This window comes from Diadema antillarum, unplaced genomic scaffold, assembly GCF_040938485.1.
Source record: "Diadema antillarum isolate AM-2024a unplaced genomic scaffold, OU_Dant_1.0 scf00000069, whole genome shotgun sequence".
NCBI lineage: Eukaryota > Metazoa > Echinodermata > Echinoidea > Diadematoida > Diadematidae > Diadema > Diadema antillarum.
In genome coordinates, this window is record NW_027270958.1 from 795,974 (window position 1) to 818,249 (window position 22,276).

The 22,276-nt window shown below is 40.4% G+C and overlaps 2 protein-coding genes across 2 annotated transcripts; both read left to right on the forward strand.

Annotated features, from left to right (window-relative positions):
• The first annotated feature begins 373 nt into the window (after positions 1-373).
• On the forward strand, positions 374-11,656 carry LOC139716679 (monocarboxylate transporter 12-like). Its single transcript, XM_071628208.1, has 4 exons — positions 374-647; positions 2,156-2,502; positions 2,589-2,975; positions 11,576-11,656. The coding sequence occupies exons 1-4, from the start codon at positions 374-376 to the stop codon at positions 11,654-11,656; spliced, it is 1,089 nt and encodes a 362-aa protein (XP_071484309.1).
• A 1,650-nt stretch (positions 11,657-13,306) lies between these two features.
• Positions 13,307-19,749, forward strand: LOC139716680 (uncharacterized). Its single transcript, XM_071628209.1, has 6 exons — positions 13,307-13,439; positions 14,277-15,563; positions 17,149-17,333; positions 18,104-18,528; positions 19,136-19,238; positions 19,597-19,749. The coding sequence occupies exons 1-6, from the start codon at positions 13,319-13,321 to the stop codon at positions 19,747-19,749; spliced, it is 2,274 nt and encodes a 757-aa protein (XP_071484310.1). The 5' UTR covers positions 13,307-13,318.
• The last annotated feature ends 2,527 nt before the right edge of the window (positions 19,750-22,276 follow it).

Consider the following 22,276-nt stretch of genomic DNA (forward strand, 5'->3'; position numbering starts at 1 on the left):
GCGATGGACGTGGGGAAGAAGAAAAATCACAAGACTCACACCGCGTACCAGATCCTTGTGGCAGTAGTCACGACGGTGGACTTGGACGGTTACAGCTCGTTATTCCGAAGGTTCGTTATTCCGAAGGCTCTTTATTCCTAAGATTCGTTATTCCGAAGGTTCATAGTTCCGAATTTCATTTTCGGATTAACCAATCTTCGGAATAACGAACCTTCGGAACAAAGACACAAATTTTCGGATTAACGAACCCTATTTCATTTTCGGATTAACGAACCTGTAGGTATAGGGAATTTGCGTGTTTCGGATTAACAACCCTTCGGAATAACGAATCTTCGGAATAACGAACAGCACCCGATTTGGACACCGACGAGTCATGGAATGTGAAAGTTCTACTTCAGACGATCCTGGAGAGGCGAATGAACGGTCGCAGGATGGCGGGTCGAACAAGACGAGAAAGCGACGACGAACTCCAGATGGCGGATGGGCTTGGGTCGTCGTCCTGGGATCCATGCTGATCTTCGTGCTTCGGCAAGGAATGTCGAAATGCCCGGGCGTCTTCTTGCCCATACTCTGCGTGGAGTTCGACGCCGGGGAGGCCGAGGTGGGAACCATAAGCTCGCTATTCATGACAGCTGGAGATTTCACAGGTAATGAAGGTGATAATGATGAATTTGCCCTTTACTATGCAACATCATGTAAGACTAAAACACACGCACTCATATACATACACACACAGACACACACACACACACACACACACATATATATATAATATTTCAAATTCAAATTAAAGATTTTATTTTCACTTCTTTCAACAGAATGTACAAAACGTATAAATTCGACATGCATTATTTTGAAGGAATGATTCATAGGTAGCAAGGAATAATATATACATGTCAGTAGTCATTGCAAAGTGAGGCATTTTTTATACAAGCATATTGGATACATTCTGTGAAAAAAATGGAGGTACCCACTCAAAAGACTGTGCTTGTACTATGTGAGCACCTCACAGGGAAAAGGAAAAACATAGGTGAATAGCTTGAAACTACAAGTGTGCGGGAAATGAGAAAAGAAGGGAAAAATAAAACCCACATACTTCAGAAAAAAAAACTTAGTTTCTTTCTGTTGCATCATATGACTTAAAGGGAATGCCTAGTAACTGATCAGTGGGAATTAGTGGGAATGCTGGGGGATGATTGTTCCAATTCTTGTGGGATTCATTTACGAGTACGTTATATATTGTTGTGTGAAAATCATTTGCTTCAGAATGGTCTAATATTCAAGTAATATGCAGTTTAATGTTTCCAGGTTAGCATGCCTGTACAGTGACGGGGCGATCGTTAATGGTTAACAATCAATGTCTAAAAATATAACATCTTACATATACTTCACCCCCTCCCCCCCAAAAAAAAACCAACAACAACAACATTTAATCTGGTTTAAGTGGTCACAGACGAATGTGGATCGTAGTACAGCATGCCATGAGTCTGTTTCTTCCAAGTTTAGCGCTAGGATGCTCTTGGAACTGCATATCAATGTGTGAATACCGTGGACAGAACTTGGAGGGAAGAGATTCCCGACATGCTCTTCTAAGATCCTCATTTCTCTGTGCTTCCTGAAGCAAATCGGATGGAGTTTTCTATAAGATGTGGGGAATAAGTTATAGTTTCATACCCTGAAATTGTACTTGGATTGATTCCCCATTTTTAAAGTTATCGTAACGGAGGGTTCCGTTGTATTTTTTTTTGGGGGGGGGGCATACGGTAGATAGATACCACCCGCCTCTGATACATGCGCCTATACTGATAGCTTCACAGTTATGCAGTCAAATAGAAACTCATAATGGCATCATAATATACTTGCTTTCCAAATGCTTCCCAGGCCTAGTAGCTGGCGGACTCTGTCGTCTGATGGGGTATCGAACCGTCGCCCTAATCGGAGGGATCCTGGGAGCTAGCGGGATTATAGCTTTATTTGGAGTGTCTTCCTTGGCCGAAACGGGAGTCTGCCTCGTTATATCCGGTAAGGAAGATCATACTCACCCAACTTTTCCCGAAACATTTCAGTGAGTTCATGCACTGTCTTATGCCGGAATGTCGACATATACATGCATATCTCAGTTTAATTTCAAACTTTATCTCAATTTACTTTACAGGTGTAGGCTTCGGAATGGCCTACGTGTCATCGGTGGCCATCATTCCCCAGTATTTCGATAAATACTACGGCATCGCCAACGGTATCGCATACAGCGGATCGGGTTTAGGCATAGTGATAATCCCACCGCTCTTCCAGATTTTCGTCGATATCTACGGCTGGCGGGGAGCTTTCCTTCTTCTCGGAGGTCTTTGCCTACATTCGATCGTCTGCGCCATGCTCTTTAAGCCTTTCGATGAAAATAGCGAGGGAAACGAGAAAACCTCAAGAACATGGAGAAGACGGAGAAATGGAAAAAACGGACCAGCGGCAAGTTCAGATGAAGGAGAATATCTCCTTCAAGATGGCGTAAAAATACTACCCCCTCTTCTGGTGGAAGAATTTCAAGCATGATGAGAACAATTTCTTCCTTCTTGGGACTGTCCATCTTCTAGGACCTGCCCACAGTTCTCATCCTACTGGCTCAGTTCGCCGGACGGTTCGCTTTTATTGGCTGGCTGATCTTCCTAATCCCACACGTGATTGAAAAAGGCTTCGAACCCCTCGATGCCACTTTTGTGGCTTCGGCAGGTGGCATTTCCCTCATGGTCCTTCAGTTTACCCACGGCTTTGTCATCGACAAGAAATGGCTGACTCCAAATCAACTGTTAATGATAATGTCCACACTAATGGCCACTGCGCTGCTCCTGGACCCGCTATGTACCACGTATGGAACGCTCATTGCTGGCTCAGTTATGGTAGGTGCTGGGACCGGTGTCTTCTTTCCAGCAAGTTTAGCCACTCTTTGTCTGGCGGTTGGACGTGAGAGATTCCCTGCCGCAGTGAGTTGGGGCTTCGTTTTTAGTGGTCTTGGCAGAACGGCATCGGCTTTTGCAACAGGTGAGAAAAATCAAACTCGTGCCATTTGAAGGAAAAATTAGCTCTACCAGAATAATCATTTGACAAAATCCTAGTGGTCTTGAAATATGATTGGAATAACTTGAAAATGTTATAGATATTTTTTCATGTTTCTACAGTCTATGTGAGATCTTTATCACACATGGATGTAGGTTTCTGAATACAGTTTGAGCAAGGCCAACTCCATTGTCCCTTATGGAAGAATGTGGGCCTCAACTTTACCCTTCCAAAAACGTCACGTAGTCAAGGTTCGAACCCGAGTGAGGACTAAGCAATGTTGTGTGTAATCACTGACCATCCCCTCTAGCAAGAGGCAAAACACTTTGTCCCTCGGGATGAAAATGGAGGTCCCGTGTGTTAGAGAGTCACAACTCCTGCACGTAAAAGATTCCGCTTCATTCATTCATCGCACAGAGCAGGGTGTTTAACCAGGTGAAGTGGTCCTGCCTTACATCCAACTGGACCCCATGGAAGACCAGCTTAGCGTGGCTGAATATGGGCTATCCAGTATCTTCTCAGATGGAAAAATGAACAAACAAAGGTCATAGAATTGTTTCTTACATATTGACAAAATATGTTTTTGAGCTATTCAGGCCTAGTGATATACATCATTTAGACTGTAGAGGAAATGATTGGGAAAACGCTCTTTCACCATCCACATTCACTTACTTCACCTCTATCTTCAAAACTATAAAGGGCGCCTTTTCGAGATTACTGGAAGCTACAACTCATCGTTTCAAATGCTTGGTGGCGTTCAACTTCTTGTAGCATTTCTCATTGCGTGCAACCTCGTGTACACTACCTGCCGAAACCGCAGATCCCAGAATGAACACCACTGACCTAGGATCCCTTTTCCAGAGAAACTCTACATTGAACACGGTTCCCATACCAAGACGTGGGATGATACCATGTGCACTTGAAGGTATTTACAACGGCTCAGCCATTCCAAGAGCAACGAAGACGCATACACTTTAGCGACAAAATTTAATGTTAATGTATAACAGGTGGTACGTATACGATGCATGATATACTTAATACTTGTACTTCGTGAAAGCGGTCACTACTTCTAATGTCGTGTGGGGTTTTGATAACCGCGGTTTTCCTAATATAACACGTATATGAGCATTTACACTTACGAAATTAATTAAGAATTATGTGTAAGTTTTGCCTATAGGATTTGCCTAGAATTCAAACTGAGGGAATGTTATTGAGATATGGGCGTTGTAATGGTTGTAAACTTTCAATGTGAATAAAAAAAACTATGCAATAGAGATGTCTGGTTTCAAATAAGATATTGCTTTACTTAATATGAAATATTATATCATCGGGTGTGATGTGGTCCACAACGTAGTCTAAGTTTGTTACTCTGTTTTGCATAAGCCATGTATATAGGTTAAGAGGCATTCTTGGAAATTATGTATGAAAATGTATGGAGTGATGATATTACTATATTCACAGTGCAATTTTATTTTTGTCATAGTGTACGTCCATTATCACGTCCATTAACATGCGTTTATCTTTATCATCTGTACCTCACTTTGTTTTGGAACCAAGGGGGTTGAACGTGTTATAGTGAGAAGTGAAATGTTATATATTCGTGTCTAGTGTTTGGTATGTAGTTTATTTAAACATGTTAAACGTGTCTCTTTGTATGTGTGTTTCAATCTGATCCCTTTTCTGTCTATTATACTCCCTTTGGATTCTAAAGCTATAGGTTATACATTTAACTCCCAAGTTGTAGGGTTTGTTTCCGAGATGTGTTCAATCCACTATAAACATGAGGGAGAAGATGTGTTTTTTCTTTCACATATCTTTATGCGCAATTTCTCTACTGAGGCGTTATTTCAGCACAAGATATGAAATAATAGCAGAAAGGTGGAAAATTATTAAAAGTGGATTTGTCACAACTTGGAAATGAGCTCCTGTTAATGCTCCCCTATTTTACTCTTCTTCCAACGGTGTCACAATGGATCTGTTTTTTTTTTTCTTCAAACCTCCGAAGTTCGTTGTCTCTGCTGTATTTTCCCGTCCATTTTTATTTTCTCGTTATTATGTTAGTCTTTTTTATTATTGTCTCGTCAAGTCAGTCCTTTGAATGTAGTCTTGTTGCTATGCCAGTCTCGTTTCATGTTGTTTATTTGTTTTTGTTGTTTGTGGGTGTGTGTGTGTGTCTGTTCGTCCGTCTGTCCTTAGTGGGCTACCAAACTTTTGTTGTTATTGTTTCAACCAATACTTTTTTTTTCATTGATCTTTTTTTTTCCCTGGAGGTTTCCACCATTTTTCGTATAATGTATATTGATACTTTACTTTGATTATTTCAGTACCCATTACAATGTATAATTAATCCTACTATAAGGTTTCAATCAGTGGCGTATCTAGGGAAAACGGCGCCCGGGGCAAGCGCAAAAATTGTGTCCCTAATTTCTGAAAAAGTGTTCAACCCCAAACCCATCCCGGTAGAATAGGGACTTTAAAAAAAGTCCACATGATATGCTTTTTCAAGCACTTAAAAGGGATGTATTGAGGGTGATTTTAATGTAATAAATTTTGATCAATTTTGGCGAGCGAGCGCAGCGAGCGAGCAGAAAATTTTTGTATTTTAGCTTACAAAACATGGAATTCTTGTCATTTTTTGGTAATTAAATCTTAAATTCTAATCAAGATTATAGTGACGGCCTTATAGAAAACGATTTATACCAACTGACGACTTAAAAAAATATTCTAAATTAGTACTAGCGAGTGAGCCGAAATTTGAATATTTCCGCGTCATCATTACGTTTCGTTCTTATCCTGTTTGATTCATAGGGTTTATTTGGGGCACCCCTTCCCCCCCCCCCCCCCCCGTATGTTCGAAACCGTTGGCGCCCTCTTTTGATCCAATCGGGGATCGCTTCAGAACGAAAAAAAAATTGCAGCCGCTGCTCCGTGTAACATTTTGCCTGCTAAATATAGAATGACATGTGTGAACACAATAGACATTGTTATTTTGTTCGCGTCATCATCACGTTTTGTTCTCATCTTCTTCTTTTTATATAAATCTTGGCGAGCGAGCGAGCCGAAAATGTTTGTAATTCAGCTTACAAAACATGGAATTCTTGTGTGAACACAATTAACATTGTCATTTGTCCGCGTCATCATCATGTTTTGTTTTTATCTTGCTTGATTTGGTTTTCTGCCCCCCCCCCCCCCTCCCACACATTCTCCCTCCCCCGTCCGGGCTAGGTTTTTTTTTTCTTCTTCTTCATCGTGTGTTTTTTTTCTTCTTCGTTTTTTCCCCCGTTTTTTCGTTTTTGGCGCCCCCAAGGAATGGCGCCCGGGGAACGTGCCCCCCTTGCCCCCCCCCCCCCATACACCACTGCATGGTTTCAATCTTTGTTTACTCTGTTCAATTCGCATTGTCTTGTTTACATTATTTCTGCCGCTTAATAAGAACGAGAGACGTATATCATGCTCTTGGCGAAAAATGGAAATAAACTTGAACTTGAACTTGAACCAAAAGAAAAGGTTTGTGTCAGGCCTTGCCTAAAGCATTGTTGAATACGCTACGTAGATTTTATCCATTTAATTGGTCTATCCAAATCACTGGACGCAACTCATCCAGGGACCATGCACACACTCCACTGAGTTACGACAAGATTAACCATCAGCAAGGACTTAACAACCACTATGAAGAGACAATCTTTTGCATCTTTATAGTAACTTAGCCATCTAAAAACACAGCATTCTCATCGTATTACTATTTCCACTGTATTACATATTTGTTTTTACGTACAGTTCAAGTTTGGCGTCATGCCCAAAAGCGCAGACAGCCGTTTACATGTTGCACGATCAATTTTCAGATGGATGTAGCTTTGTTGTTGTTGTTGTTGTTGTTGTTTATTGAAAGGTAAGTCCTTTTCTGTTTTCGTTTTGTCTTCCCCGTTAACTTCCAGGACAAAAGGATGACTGTACCCTACAATCATTTGTCATTGCCATCTTTTATCAGAGAGTGCCATTGGAGGATCCCTATTAATCGAAACGCATTGATTCCAAAGGACCTGTCCCAATATACTCGTATTGTCTTGCAAGCCCACTTCTGACTTTTTTTTTAAATTTTCATTCGGTCAAGTGAAGTAAACCATCGTGCAACAAATTCCGTGCATGTTTTAATTGTTTGGTTTTGTTTCGTGTCGTTATATTTTGTTATAGTGTTTCCGTAAAGGCCTTCACTGCAGTCTGCAAAGATTGAAAAGGTCAGAGAGCAGCGAGGCGTGAGTTTTTGTGTGTGTGTGTGTGTGTGTGTGTTTTTTGGCACGTTAGCATTTTAAACGGTAAATTCTGGTACACACAATTTGTGATGTATTAAAGACTTTTTGGTTCCCTATGGCAGATTTTGTTTTTTCATTAATCATTATACCCTCAATGTACACAGACATGTGTGTAAGGTTTCGATTCCCTAGGTTTGTTGGTACGCATTTTATTTTCATTTTTGGATTGAAGAACCTTGGGCATATGTATTTCTCTTCGGGTTGACGAAACTTCGGAATAACGAACTTTCGGAATAGTAACCTCAATTCATTAACGAACCGTCGGAATAACGACAATCACCCGGTTAACACATCTGGTCAGTCTTGGGTCCCTAGCGATATCGAAGTAACAATAATGGCAGGCCTATATTCCTCTGAAAGAACACTGAAAACTGAAGTGGCTGTTTCGGTTATAGGCCCTATGTTTTTGTTGTAATCGTTTTTTTTTTAATTCGGAAGGTAAATTTGTTTGTACATTGTGTTTCCCATTGATGAAGAATAAAATATTCTTTTAAACAAAACAAAAAAAATTGATGAAGTTGGTGACTTGGCTCAGTCGGTAGCGCGTCTGCCTCACGATCACGCGGCCCGGGTTCGAACCCGAGTCTGGACTGAGCAATGTTGTGTGTAAAGTCTAAACATACCGTCCCCTCTTGCAAGAGGCAAAACACTCTGTCCCTCGGATAGGACGTAAAATGGAGGTCCCGTGTATGAGAGAGTCACAGCTCATGCACGTAAAAGATCCCGCTTCATTCATTTATCGCAGGAGCAGGGTGTCTAACCCGGTGAAGTGGTCCCACCCCACATCCAACTGGACCCCATGGAAGACCAGCTTAGTGTAGCTGAATACGGGCTATCCAGCCATCTTCACAGATGGAAAATGAACAACAACAACAACAACAATGAAAATGATTATGAAATTGATGTAAAGAGTTTTGTATAATTTTTTGTTTGTGCATGATGTTTTCCAAAAAAAAATATGAAAATGATTATGAAATTGATGTGATGTATAATTTTTTTTTGCATTGTGATTGATGAAGAATAAAATATTCTTTTGAACAAAACAAGAAATTGATGAAAATGATTATGAAATTGATGTAAAGAGTTTTGTATAAATTTCTTTGTACATTATGTTTCCCATTATGGAGAATAAGATATTCTTTTAAACAAAACACAACGAATTGATGAAAATGATTATGAAATTGATGTAAAGAGTTTTGTATAAATTTCTTTGTACATTGTGTTTCCCATTGATGAAGAATAAAATATTCTTTTAAACAAAATAAAACAAACTGACGAAAATGATTCTGAAATTGATGTAAACAGTTTTGTATAAATTTCTTTGAACATTATGTTTCCCATTGATGAAGAATAAAATATTCTTTTAAACAAAAAAAAAATTGATGAAAATGATTATGAAATTGATGTAAAGAGTTTTGTATAAATTTCTTTGTACATTGTGTTTCCCATTGATGGAGAATAAAATATTCTTTTAAACAAAACAAAGAAAATATGAAAATGATTATGAAATTGATGTAAAGAGATTTGTATAATTTTTGTACATTGTGTTTCCCATTGATGAAGAATAAAATATTCTTTTAAACAAAACAAAAAATTGATGAAAATGATTATGAAATTAATGTAAAGAGTTTTGTATAAATTTCTTTGTACATTGTGTTTCCCATTGATGGAGAATGAAATATTTTTAAAAACACACAAGAGAAACAAGAAACCAATCGATTAACAAACAAAAAAAATGGTCAAAGGTTAGGTGAAGAGTGCTAATTTTTACTTCTTCCTTACACGTAAAAGTTTTAAACAACCTGGTCAATATGGGTCCCTAGCAATGTCGAAGTAACAGTATAATGGTATATTCCTCTGAAAGAATACTGAAAACTGAAGTGGCTGTTTCGGTTATATGTTTTTATTGTAATCGGGTTTTTTTTTTATTTCATAAGAGAGACAATAAACAAATCGATTCACACACACACACAAAAAAAAACAAAAAAAAAAATGTTCCTGACCTGACGTTCGCACATTGCTGCAATAGCTTTCTTCACCATAGCTTATAAGTATACATGCAGGTCAAGTTTCATGCGACTTGGAAAAAACACACTCGTTCCTTTTTCCATCACTCACTATGTGAGTCCAAGTAAAAATTCAATGATAGTCTCACCCTATTCTACAATATCAATAAATAAAACAATGTTGTAGTATAAAGTGCTTATTGTAAGACCCTCTTCTCTGTAGATATGGGCAGCCTCTGCAATATCATCGTTTGGGAGTGCCGGTATAGCATCATTTTTATTACACACTTTCAGCCTTACCAATGCATATAAAGAGGGGTATTACCAACTGTGAAAAAATATGATATCATATCCTGCATAGATGTGCGTCTAATCATGTGGCCATGAGAATAAATGACCTAATTGTAACTAAGAATACCAAATAATGAATAAGTATTAATCTTTACATTTTTTGAAGCGCCATGAGCACCGAAAGGTGGACCTCTGTGCAATACAAGTAGCCACTATTTATGATTAATTAAGAACTTGAACTTGAATTATGTACTGCATGATACTGAAAATAAAACAAAGAAATCACTGATGAAGAGGCTAATAAAACATAGCGTCACTCTGATTATATCTCTTCAGCATAGATTAAAGTTCTATCTCCATTTATATAGAAAACTGTTTAATGTGACACATCACATTTTTTTTAAACAATCGTGTTCGCGTGGGTCCCTTACTGAGTTAAAACTAGTTCAACAACCTTTGACAACCATGAGTATTATGAAAGTATCGGATTTCCCTCGGTTTTCCCAGGACAAAAACACTTTCTGTATCGGAAGCCAGCAAACCGCATTGTTGTACAATCGTTTTTTCCCCTCCACTAATAAGGTTTGCCGAGGCTCAAGGCCTTGGCGGTCCAGCGAGCCATCGATGGTAAGTGACATGCAATTACATATGAATTAAAACAATGAATTCATCGATATGCTTCCTGACCTTGACTTGTCAGCGTTTTCCTTAAAGGAGACCAAAACCCAAAGAGCAGTGTGGATTAAGTGAAAGCAGCAACATTACTAGAACACATCAGTGAAAGTTTGAGGAAAATCGGACAATCGATGCAAACGCTAAGAATTTTTGAAAGTTTTGGTATTGTAATGACTGGATAAGGAGCCTACTAGACTTTATGATGTCATGTGTGGACAACAATATAAAGAAAATAAAAGACGAATTCTACAAAACTTAGTTTTTCATGAAAATTATGCATTTCCTCAACTTGTCACTTACACAAGGGTAATACCAATTCCCCTTCTTTCTGAAAGAGGTTAGGCAAGTGCTCTTTCATTAAGCGAGAAAAGTGAAAGTATGTTGAATTTTCTTTACTTTTTCTTTATATTGTCCATGCATGATGTCATAAAACGTTAAACATTCATAAGTTTTGCATTGCTAGTTAAATCTAATAGTGGATCTGTCCTAAACTGTGACGAGAAATGGATGAGTTCAGACTTGTCTTCGTTTAGGCAGAGTCTGTTAGCAGTGGACCAGGCTTTGATGTCTATGAGACATTTTCTCAGTGAGTTAATAGCAGCAACCCTATCGCCAGATGTCGTCAGCGTACATAGCGTAGTTGACTCCATGATGACATTATTTTGATGATTCTTGCGAGAGGACCTGTATAGAGAAGAAAAAGAAGGAGACCGGCAACGGATCCTTAATTGCTTGCGGAACTCCACAGCTGATAGAACTAGGAGGTGATCAAGTCCCATAGATTATCACCCTCTGTGTGCGATCTTGAAGATATGACTTCATCCATTGGATGGCAGTGTCTGTGATGGAATAGTCACTACTCACAAGTCGTAGTTAAGTAGCAACATGTGGTCGAGCGTGTCAAACGCAGCTGAACAGTCAAGAAGAAAAGTAGCCTCATTGCCCTTGTCGACAGCAAGGAGGAGATCGTTGAGCACTTTCAACGATTCCGTTTCTTTTGAGTGGAAGTTGCGGTATGCTGACTGGTTTGCAGGAAGCAGATGATTACTGTCAACATAAGACATCAGCTGTGTAGGCACAGTCCTTTCAAGAAGCTTACTCACAAATGGCAGATTGATAATTGGTCGGTCTTTGCTCAGGACATCGGGATCTTGGTTCGGTTTCTTCAACAGAGGGGAAACAAGAGGTGTCTTAAATGGTATCGGAACTATGATGACAAAGATGTGCTGATGATTTTTGTCATAGAACCCGAAGCAGCTCATCGAGGCACTCTTTGAGCAGCCAAGTTGGAAGAGGGTCCAGACTGCAAGATTTCGGTCGAGATAGCATGATGAGACGTCGAAGCGGAACTACACAATGAATGTGACATCTCAAACATATATATGCTATATATATATATATATATATGCTATATATATATGCTATATATATATATATATATATATATATATATCAAATCACAGCTCCCAATGGTAAAGAGTATACCTTTAATTTTTTAGACGTACAATGCGTTATCTGTTTATATTAAAAACGTTAATTTCAAAGTAGGCTACTTTACAGGTACAGTTCGTTATTTCTTTCATACACCTGTACATCTCTGCATTAGTAATTTATCACTGATTTTGTCACAATGTAATTAGTTGCCATTGATCCATTACCTTCATTTTCATTTGTACAAGTGGAAAGTTACCACAGACTGAACTGAAATGCGTGTTACTTGTGTTACCATACCTCATGCAGTATCAATAGCGACTTTAATGTGCTGCCAAGAGGACTGTACAGGTATACTTTGTTATCTGTCAAACGGAGTATACAGAGCAGAATAAACTGCTCTAAACATGGGGATGTGTTAGAACAACTGACATCATAATACGGACTGAAAAATTCCTGTGCATAGAACTCACCTTGGATTTTTTCCTTTCATGAACAAGACAAGGCCTTCCGTTAAGGAAGGAAGCATTATCCAGTTTAGCCATGGTTAGAGTCGTTCGATACCTGTAATAATCGATGTTATGACTGCAGGCCGGAATTTGGCAGACAATCATTGTTACTCCCTCCATCCGCACGGCCGGGACCTGGGGTGGTAGACAGGGGCGTAGGTAAAGGGAGGATAGGGGTTGCATTTCTTCGAGTTTTCGGGAAAAGGTGAGAAAGCATAATCCTTCCCCATATTTAGTATAGCTTTATTTGAATATCCCATTAGTCACTGATGAAACGTCGATGAAAAGGCCAGCCTTATTACTTCCCAAATGCCCGATACCGCTCATCCATTTTTAAAAGGTTTTGTGCTTTACCATTTTGGGGAGTTTTCATGTAGAATATATAGTTATGTAATTTTAAAGATGTCAAAGGTCAATAAAAGTATGTCAGAATTACTTCTGTGACACACCATTATAAACATAACAAGTCAATCAATATGGTAGAATCATGCAAAACCCGACAAAATCTCGAATGAATGAAAACTTTCGTTTTTTACTATCTATTTGTGGAGCGAAAATACATTTAGTTTTGCTCATTCATTCTTGTGCATCTCATCAACACCGTTTGTCGTTGTAATACCAATATAGGCTTTTAGATGTCCTAAAAGTAAGGGATATAGGGTCTTTTGCTGATGAGAATGCTTTCGTCATCAACTCCCCCTATTGAGTTAATGTCTGTGTATAGGCCTATATAATTATATGTATATATATACATATATATAATGTGTGTGTGTGTGTGTGTGTGTGTGTGTGTGTGATTGAATTTATATACACATAATACAAGCATGAAAGCGCTCTGCGTCAATCCCCTCCCCTATTCCAAGCAAGGACCTGCGTACGCCACTGGCGCCAATACGGTCTGCCGGGGTAGCCGTTTCCTCTGTGCAGTTTCGATCATCCCAAACAGATCAATTACCAGAACCGTTGCTTGAGGACTGGGTATGCTCTCCCCTCTAGCCAAAGGAGCGGGAAGAAATCTCGACCTCTTAATCGACGGGCGATATCGTGGATGTTGATCTCCTTGAATCCAGAGATTGTAGTGTACTTGCATCATTCTCGACGACCAACCATGCCGTCTGCGAGGGCACTTACGTTAGTGGGATTTCTTGTGATGTGTGTTTCAACAAGCCGTGAGTATAACCTTTACCTGTATTTTGCCCATCACTTTCGTATGACAATAGGCACGCGCACAGAGTGAATACAATATGTACTGTCAAGATTAAGCGCGCACCGGTCTCTATCCTATAGTCTATACATCAACCGTGTATAAATTGAAGGTATGATGTGCGTTTTGAAAGAAAACTCCCTTCAGTGATGTAGTAACGTGTACACTATTCAAACAAAGTCAGGAAAGTATAACAAAGCCTATTTGCGGCTTCTATGTTGTTATTAATGTCTTACATTTTACGGAAAGAAAATTCTGAATGACGATGCAAAGTTTCGAGAAATACAAGAGGAAAGAAATTGATAAAATTAGCACAGATATGTAAGCCGCCGCAACCCTGGTTTACGAGCAAGTAATGGATGACGTGTGTAAATAGAATAGATTTGGATCAAACTGAATGTAAAGGGAACATTAACTGGGCAGATCATATCTATTTATACTTGAGTATAGACATTCAGATCAACAGTTACCTTTGAAACTTTACCCTACAGACAACAGTTTTCGTACACGCCGTCAATGGCCTGCACACGAACGCTCAAACTCATCCTATAATTGTTTTATGTGTGTAAGGCTTTAATTCACAAGTACATCGTGTTTTGAGTCCCCAGAACGTCATGCGTCGAATCTAGAAGACCTCCAATATACCTACTTCCGATGCGCATATAATGAAGTTTTTTTGTTTCCCTATATCCTCTATCAGTCGGCAATACCACCCCTCCCCCTTTACAAAGACCACAGTTGTACACAAAATCAATTAGAGATTAATACGTATCTTTGACGTTATTGTCTATTCTCTTCAAAGGTGCGATCGACCGCCCCAGCACAATAGGTAAGACATTTGTCTTCTCGATCCCGTCCGATTTCTTGTACACGCGCCGCCCTTCGAAGAGGCTCTACTTGTCATCACAGACGGGTGAGCAGGTCACTGCACAGCTTGTGGCTCTCGAAGGTACGGTCCGTCGCCGGATCATCGTCCCAGGAAATGGGGAGGTTAGCGTTGACTTACCGCGGTCGGTTACTTCGCGTGGTACTGGACTGAAGAACACCATTGGCATTCAAGCCGATGGCGACATCGGCGTCCATGTGCAAATGGAAGCAGGTGTGAACTCTGGCGCGTTCACACCCATCCCGACTAGCAGTCTCGGGACGGATTACGTCATCGGCACCTACGAACCTCATCTCCCAAGGTACCGTTCAGGCTTTGTGGTCACTGCGGCCGAAGAGGGAGCTTTTCTGCAGATTACGTTCAGCAAGAAAGTCAAGTACGGTTACGTGTCTTACGGACCAGACCGCCTCTTCACTTTCCAACTTCAAGCCTACCAGTCGTTCCAGGTGATGAGTGAAGAGGATTTGTCAGGGACGCGTATAAGGTCCGATATGCCCGTAGCAGTCGTCAGCGGAAGCGAGTGTTCTCGTGTACCTCGAAGAATAAGGTACTGCGACTACTTGGTCGAGCAGCTGCCACCTGTTCACGCCCTGGGAAAGCACTTCGTTGTGGCGCCTTTCATGCAACGCAGATCCAGCTACGTTCTCAAGTTCGTAGCGGCCTTTAACGACACGAGAATTGAGTTTTCAGCGCCCGATCTGGGAAGGGTTCACCTCGAAGCCGGACAGCAACACGAACTAATACTCACGAGAGAAGACGAGCTCTTCTTTACCTCAACGCAGCCCGTCCTTGTCCTCCAATTCATGAAAGGATTCTGGGGAGGGGATTTCATCGGCGACCCATCTATGGTTGTCGTTCCGCCCATTGAACAGTTCATGTCAGGGTCCGTCAGGTTCTCATCCATGTTCGAGGACCACGTAACAGTCATAGTTCTTAATTCAGACACACAGGTGTCGGGATTACGCCTGGACGGAGCGGATCTTTCTCCCAAGACGTGGAGAGTGGTTTCTGATGGCATCGCGGCTGTCATTCATGGTTTCACGGCGTCAGGCAGCCATGTCATGAGCCACACGGATCCTCAGGCCAAATTTCTGGTGATTGGTTACGCCACGGGTTACCTGAGCAGCCGCGCCTACCCTGTGGCTTACAACCTGAAGCGAGTCTACGTTCCCGCAGAGAATCCGCTCCACCTTCCCCCTGCAGGTAAGCCAACATTGTCCAAGAAGATAAGAAAGGCAAAATGCAGCAGGACTCGTACATTGTCTGAAATCCGATGTCTGCTAATGCAAGGTGTTATGACCAAAATCACTCTGAGAATGATCGCACAAAAGAAACAATCAACTAATGTTCAGGCGGTTTATCAACGGTGATATTTTGGGTACAGACTCGTAATCGGTTTTCACATCAGTACAATAATGATCATTAGAAACAAATATAAAGTCAGTAGTGGAATCACTTACACGTATTGCAGCTAACTGTTAAATCATGAGGTCTTTATAATTCCCTGGTAGTGTCCAAATACGATGCTTGATGCACAAATGAATGATCCGCGATGCACCGATGAATGATTCCTTCGACGTAAATCCAGAGGCACAGGTTACAATAGTCCGCGTTATAAATCCAGGGTACAAATATATCCACAATAGATCCACGGTGTAATGTTCACAGTGAAATGTGCAGAATCCAACGTTAATGACGACCACGTCCAGTCGATGCGTTGAATGGTGATTCGCTCAATAATGTTCAGCTAGGAATCCAGCCCGTCACAGCTTCGCCGTAACAATGTCCGTTGACATTAAAATGGAGTCTATCTCCAATGTAGGCAAATTAATTATCTGCAGGCAAAATGTCTCCCAGGCCTTATCTCCACAAACATAACAGGTCAGCAGGTAACACAGGACTGACTATAACAAGTCGCTTCAGAGCCAGAAGTGACGTAACTCTCAGAGCAGAGGTGTTGGGTACTCTGCCTACTGCAGAATTTCTCTGGCTTATATACTATCCATTCACCCCCTTCTAGCACATTCTGTAACTCTCTCCAACCTGGGCTACACACCTGAACATACTGGCAAGTCCTAGTTCCAGGAAACCTGGATGACTCACTGCATAACATCATTGTCAAAATTAACTACCAATCACATTGGGCTACAGGGACAGTGCCTCCCTCAGCCAAACATGTAAGCACTTCCCAGAACATTCTGGAATGGGTGAATCATTCTAGATTGAGTGAGCTATAATGTATTTCCTGTTACATGCATGTACTGTATAGCTACATTGTATACCACCTATATAGAAAATTCTCCTCTGATCTGGTCAGCCTGTATGTACTATATCTATACCATATAGAATGTTCTCCATGAATCTGGTCAACCTGTGTACATACACATTAAAACAGCCATGCATACAGTACATCATACATATGTACATAACTACTAGTGTGTACATAATTTTGTGACAAAGGCTATATTGATTCTATTACACATTATACTTGCTGACAGGTCTACAAGAAATAAACGTCTTGAGATTCGTCCCATTTTGCCTCTGACAGTCATAGGACTTATAAAGGCTCCAAGACTTTTTTTTTCTTTTTTCACACAGTCCTGTCAGAACCTTTACCTGATTTTTTTTTAACAGATTATAATTCAACTGCGCATTTGGTTCAGTGCCAAATAACCGAAGAAAAAAAAATGTTATTCTGACGAAATGATCAGCTGGGGATGGTGCCGAGCAAATTAACATCTACATCTCGTTATAATATTATCTTTGATGATTTTTCTTCGTGTCGAAGGATATACAGTTCAGTGCTACAACACATCGATGAGCGTTACCTTGGATACATCGGTCTTCCTGGTTTATCGGCCAAATGACGTCACCCTTAATGACGTCACTTGCAAAGGAACCGTGGACGTTGAAAGTGATGGCGCACTGGTTGTCTTGCAGACAGGATTTGATTCGTGTGGTACAAATGTACTGGTGAGGACATTTCTTCATTCATTCCCCATTCAGATCCTGTTTATTAATGAGGGAACATTAAATGATATCTATTTCTGTTACCCAAGACCCTTCCCCTGACATTAACCCTAATCCGGATCCTGAATCTAACCCTAACCCTAACCCAAACTCTAATCGTGTAAGCCTAATTCTAACCCTAGTCTTTACTCTAACCTTATCACTAACCAGTATTTAGCGGGGGGGGGGGGTAATTGTCCTCGGGGGTTATTGCCCTGATACATTCTATACATCAATATCATGTATTATGTGGGTGTGTGTGATAATATGGTGTACTCTAATGTGCAATGTCCATGTTTACAGGGTATGTACAGTTCTGGTTGAGGTGAGGATTTAGCTTTTAACGTTTTGCGAGATATTCAGAAACCACTCTGTAAGATATCAAAGAGCATGCAATTCTAAGGGGTATCAAAAGTTTATTTTGGTGAATATCGGTTTTGAAATTGCTGAGATATCCAAAAACAAGGTAAAACAAAGAGATCCTAATAAAAGGCGTGGCCTGTCGCCTTTATTATTATCACTTTTTGGGGGATATATCAGCCATTTGGAAACCAATTCTCATCAAATAAACGTTGAATCCTTCTTAAAATTACATGCTCTTTCATATTTCATAAGAGGTTTCTGATTATCTCACTTAGGAATGTTAAAAACATGAATCCCCACCTCAACCAGTACTGTACAGCCCCTTTAACAGTGAACCTGTCCACCTCCTTTCTCTCTTTGCCCATCTTAAGGAGGATGATAACACGGTAACGTTCTCTAATTCGCTGCTGTTTGCCGAGGACGTTGTCACACCTGTCCACCCCTTGCGCGATCTTCCATTCAAGTGCGTCATCCAGCAGCAGGTTGGCGTCATCGGCGCGTCATCTCTAAGTGACGACAACTTCGACCCCAGTCGCCTCGTTCTGTCCGACAGCGTGTTGGGCAATTTGACGCTCAGTCTCACGCAGTACATGGATGACACTTTCATCCACGACGCGCGAAGCAACTTTTCTTCCGGCGACGCATGGACGGATATCCTGGAAGGAACCCAGGGGCAGAATTTCTTCGCAGTGAATGTCACTTCCACGATGGAATCGGGGGTGTTCGTGGATTCGTGCTGGACTACTCCTAATCCAAATCCGGAGGATCCCCACAGCAAAAGCATTATCCAAGATGGGTAAGAGACAGCCTCATAGTCAGAGAGTATAAATACTCATGACAGTCCCGTTAACATCAAATTACAAAAAAGACACTTCCATGTTTAAGTATAACATGAAAAAAGAATTCACATCTGGCACAAAGTAATCTATGTGCTGTGTTTAATCTTGGAAAGGACAAAACGTAAGAATTCACTTGGTTGTTGCTAGAAAGGTCCAGCCTCCGGCAAGCTTTGTTGGTTGTTAAGGGTATCTTTTATGATCTGAGCATGCAAAAAATTTGAATATATTCTAAGATCACCCTGCATCTCATCCAATGGGCCACGATGTCGGCAAAAAGGAAAATAAATAAATAAAAATAGATTTAAATATATTTTGATTTTGTATTGTATATAACTGGGCCTCGGAAAAAAAAAATTATAGGAGCCAAGGTGCGCCTCTGTTTTTAGAACAAAAAAAAGGAAAAAGAAAAAAAAAGGTGAGAGGTTGAGAAGCGTTGGTCTATATTAGGGTCTCTGTTGTCAAAATCATAACTGTTATCGTTGCTATTACCATCATTAATACCAGACATGATACCAAATACCATACTGCAAACTTGCTATAATAATATGTGCTAATCTGTTTCAGGTGTGGTATTGATGACACAATTCGCATCGGCGCCTCTGTGGATGATCCAAGATTCCGACCTATAGCTGCTGAATCCTTCAGCCCCATTGCAGAATATAGCGAGGTAAATCATCACGTTATTTCAATGACATCTTATAATGCATTACGTTTACTGATGACAGAGTATGCCTGTGTATGTATACCTTCGCTATGATGGTAAGATGGGAAATTCCTGTAGTGATATCGTCCAATTCGCCTATAACGCATTTCACAGTAATGCTACATGTTTGACTATTAAACTTCAGACGCAAACTTCAGATACTTAGTTCTATTGTACACATAAACCCTGTATACTCGCGGTTCCTGCCTGTATAAAGTCTTGTTATGATTGACTTCTAAACGTATCATAACTATTACAATCGGTGATGCTTCGGAGTCCAAGCCTTACCGAGCCAAATGACACGTTTTTCATTTCTTTGTAGGTATTCATGCATTGTCGCGTACAAGTCTGCAGAGGTCCCGACTCGGCAGCCGACTGCGCCCAGGCTTGCGGGGAAGGCAGACGCAGAAAACGCAACGCGGTCGCAGTGAGGGAAGTTTACACGCTGTCAACGGGGCCGGTCAAAACCGCCTGAACCTCAGACTTGTTTATCCAGCAGCGACTGTCCGTGAAACATACATCTCTCAGCAATTTTATGGATGTTCATTAGAACCTGAATACATGTATATTTGTTATATGCATCTAATATATTAATCCTTTTGATAAAAAATTGTATGTAGGCCTACATTTCGCGAGGTAAAGTGTCTGTAAACATGGCCGGCGCCACATTTTCAAAAGTGGGGGTTGGGTTAGGGGGCACTTTATACTTTTGACACCACTTACGGGTTTCATCAGCTAACAAGCAAAAAAGCAAAAAAAAAAAAAAAAAGACAGAAAGAAAGAAAGAAAAAAGGGCCTTCAGCGCAACTTCTGGTGCCATTGCACTTCCGGGTTTAGCGCTCATAATCTTTAAGATTGAATTTTTTTTCTCTTGCCACTTCCGGAAAGGATGGGGGGGGGGGGCAATTAATGGTGGCACCCTATGTATTCCTATGTATGGTGTCGGCCCTGATAAAGGCTTGTGATGATGTATACAGTGCATAGACAGTTTGGGGAGCGGCACTCAGGCAGGGGACAAAAACGCGACAAACACAATCAAACTTAAACTTGTCTGAATGAGTGAGAAAGTAAAAGTGTACTTCTCTCTGCTCTCAAAACTTCATTGTTATTGAGATTGTATAAGTTCTGTACTTTCTTGTGGTAGAAATGTGATTTTGATAAGATTTATGTATATAACAAGAATAAAACGCATAAAATTCTCAGAGCAAATATGTTTTTGTTGGCAGGACAGGTACGTATAGGGATCAACAAATGAATTACCATGTGACTTCTCATCATATGCCAAGTGTACTTTCCCAAATATGCGCCAATACCACCTTCAAAGACCATTATTTTCATTGCAGCTTATACAGCCATTGTATAGATATTCTGTAAATAGCACTGTATATAGATAAAAGCATCATTGAGACAGTGTATACGAAATAAATTGCGATACTTTTACATTACTGTACAACAAAAAAAACTCAAAGTGTTACAGCATTAATAAAAAAGGGAAAAAATGAGAAATGTTCTGCATGGTTTACGTTTGTGTTGTTTATTTGTGTTTGACTAACTGAATATACCGTTATAGGTAGAAGATTCCATCTCACAGCTGACTTGGACCATCACAGAGTGGAACGTATTATTATCGGCAGTCACAGACATTGATGCAAAGATATCCATACTTTCAAAACAACTTGATGATGATGATGATCCATTATACAGCACGTTTTTGTAATAACAATATCGACTTTGTTTTGATAACACCGCAATTCCCCCACACAATATAAAAGTATTTTAGGCAATATGGGGTAATATGAGTGCATTATAAAGAATTTGAAGGGTATGTTTGGTAAAATTTCACGAATAGCACCGGACTCGCGAAATTCGCGAAAATAAAAACCTCGCGAAATATTCGGCGTATACAGTATTGCGCGATACGGGGAATTCCGCGCCCGACCCTCTTAAGGTTAATATAACTTGCATGTATACACTCTTTCTGCGGCGTCAAAAATAACTCGGAAAGTGTGAAATATGACTCGGAAATGGCGCCAGCTGAGAGTCAACTCCTTCCGAGTGAAAGCTACTCGGACTTCCGAGTCAAATGATTTCACTCGGATTCCGAGTCACTTTCCGAGTCATTTCTGTGGCGTCAAATTAACTCGGAAAGTGTCAAATTGACTCGGAAATGGAGTCAGGTGCAAAATGACACGGATTTCCGAATCAAAAGATAATAATTTCACTCTGATACGGTGTCGTTACCCGCATTGTAAGTAACCCATTTTGGTGTAGTAATGACTCGAATTTGGTGTGCACTTTTCTAGAGGAATGCGGAATGGAGGAATACATAGGAGTTTTCATCGGTGAGTACCCACCTCATTCACAACACTCATAACACTCATATAAATAATTACCTGACAGTCAGTTTTATTTGGGGCAAAATGAACTTTCGACACGGACACATTGACTAGTAATGGCGTAGCCATAGGCGGCCGTACGGCAACTCGTACCTTTTGTACGTAGCCCTGGGCTATAGTTAGAACCAATCTGCAATATGTGAACCTACCTAGCTACACCTCCACTGTACATGCATGGAACCTACCCGTATGGTACGATGAAACTACGCGAAGGGGGTGGACTGAAACTTATTTATTACATGTTATTAGAATAGGTAGGTTCACAATTGGTTCTAACGTATAGCATAATATAGCCCAGGCTACGTACAAAACCCCAGGGATCACTCCAAAATCTTCGAGTGATCCCTGAGGTCACTCCAAAATGAGTGAAAATGAATATTTTCACTCAAAATTCACTCCAATTTCACTCTAAATTCACTCTTTTTTTGTATTCACTCTTTTTAAGGGGATGGCTAGTAACCGATCAGTGGGAATGCTGAGGGATGATTGTTCTCATCCTTGTCGGATTCATTTAAGAGTACATTATATATCTACTGTTGTGTGAAAATTATTTGCTTCAGAACGGTCTCATATTCAAGTAATGTGCAGATTAATGCCCCGTCACTG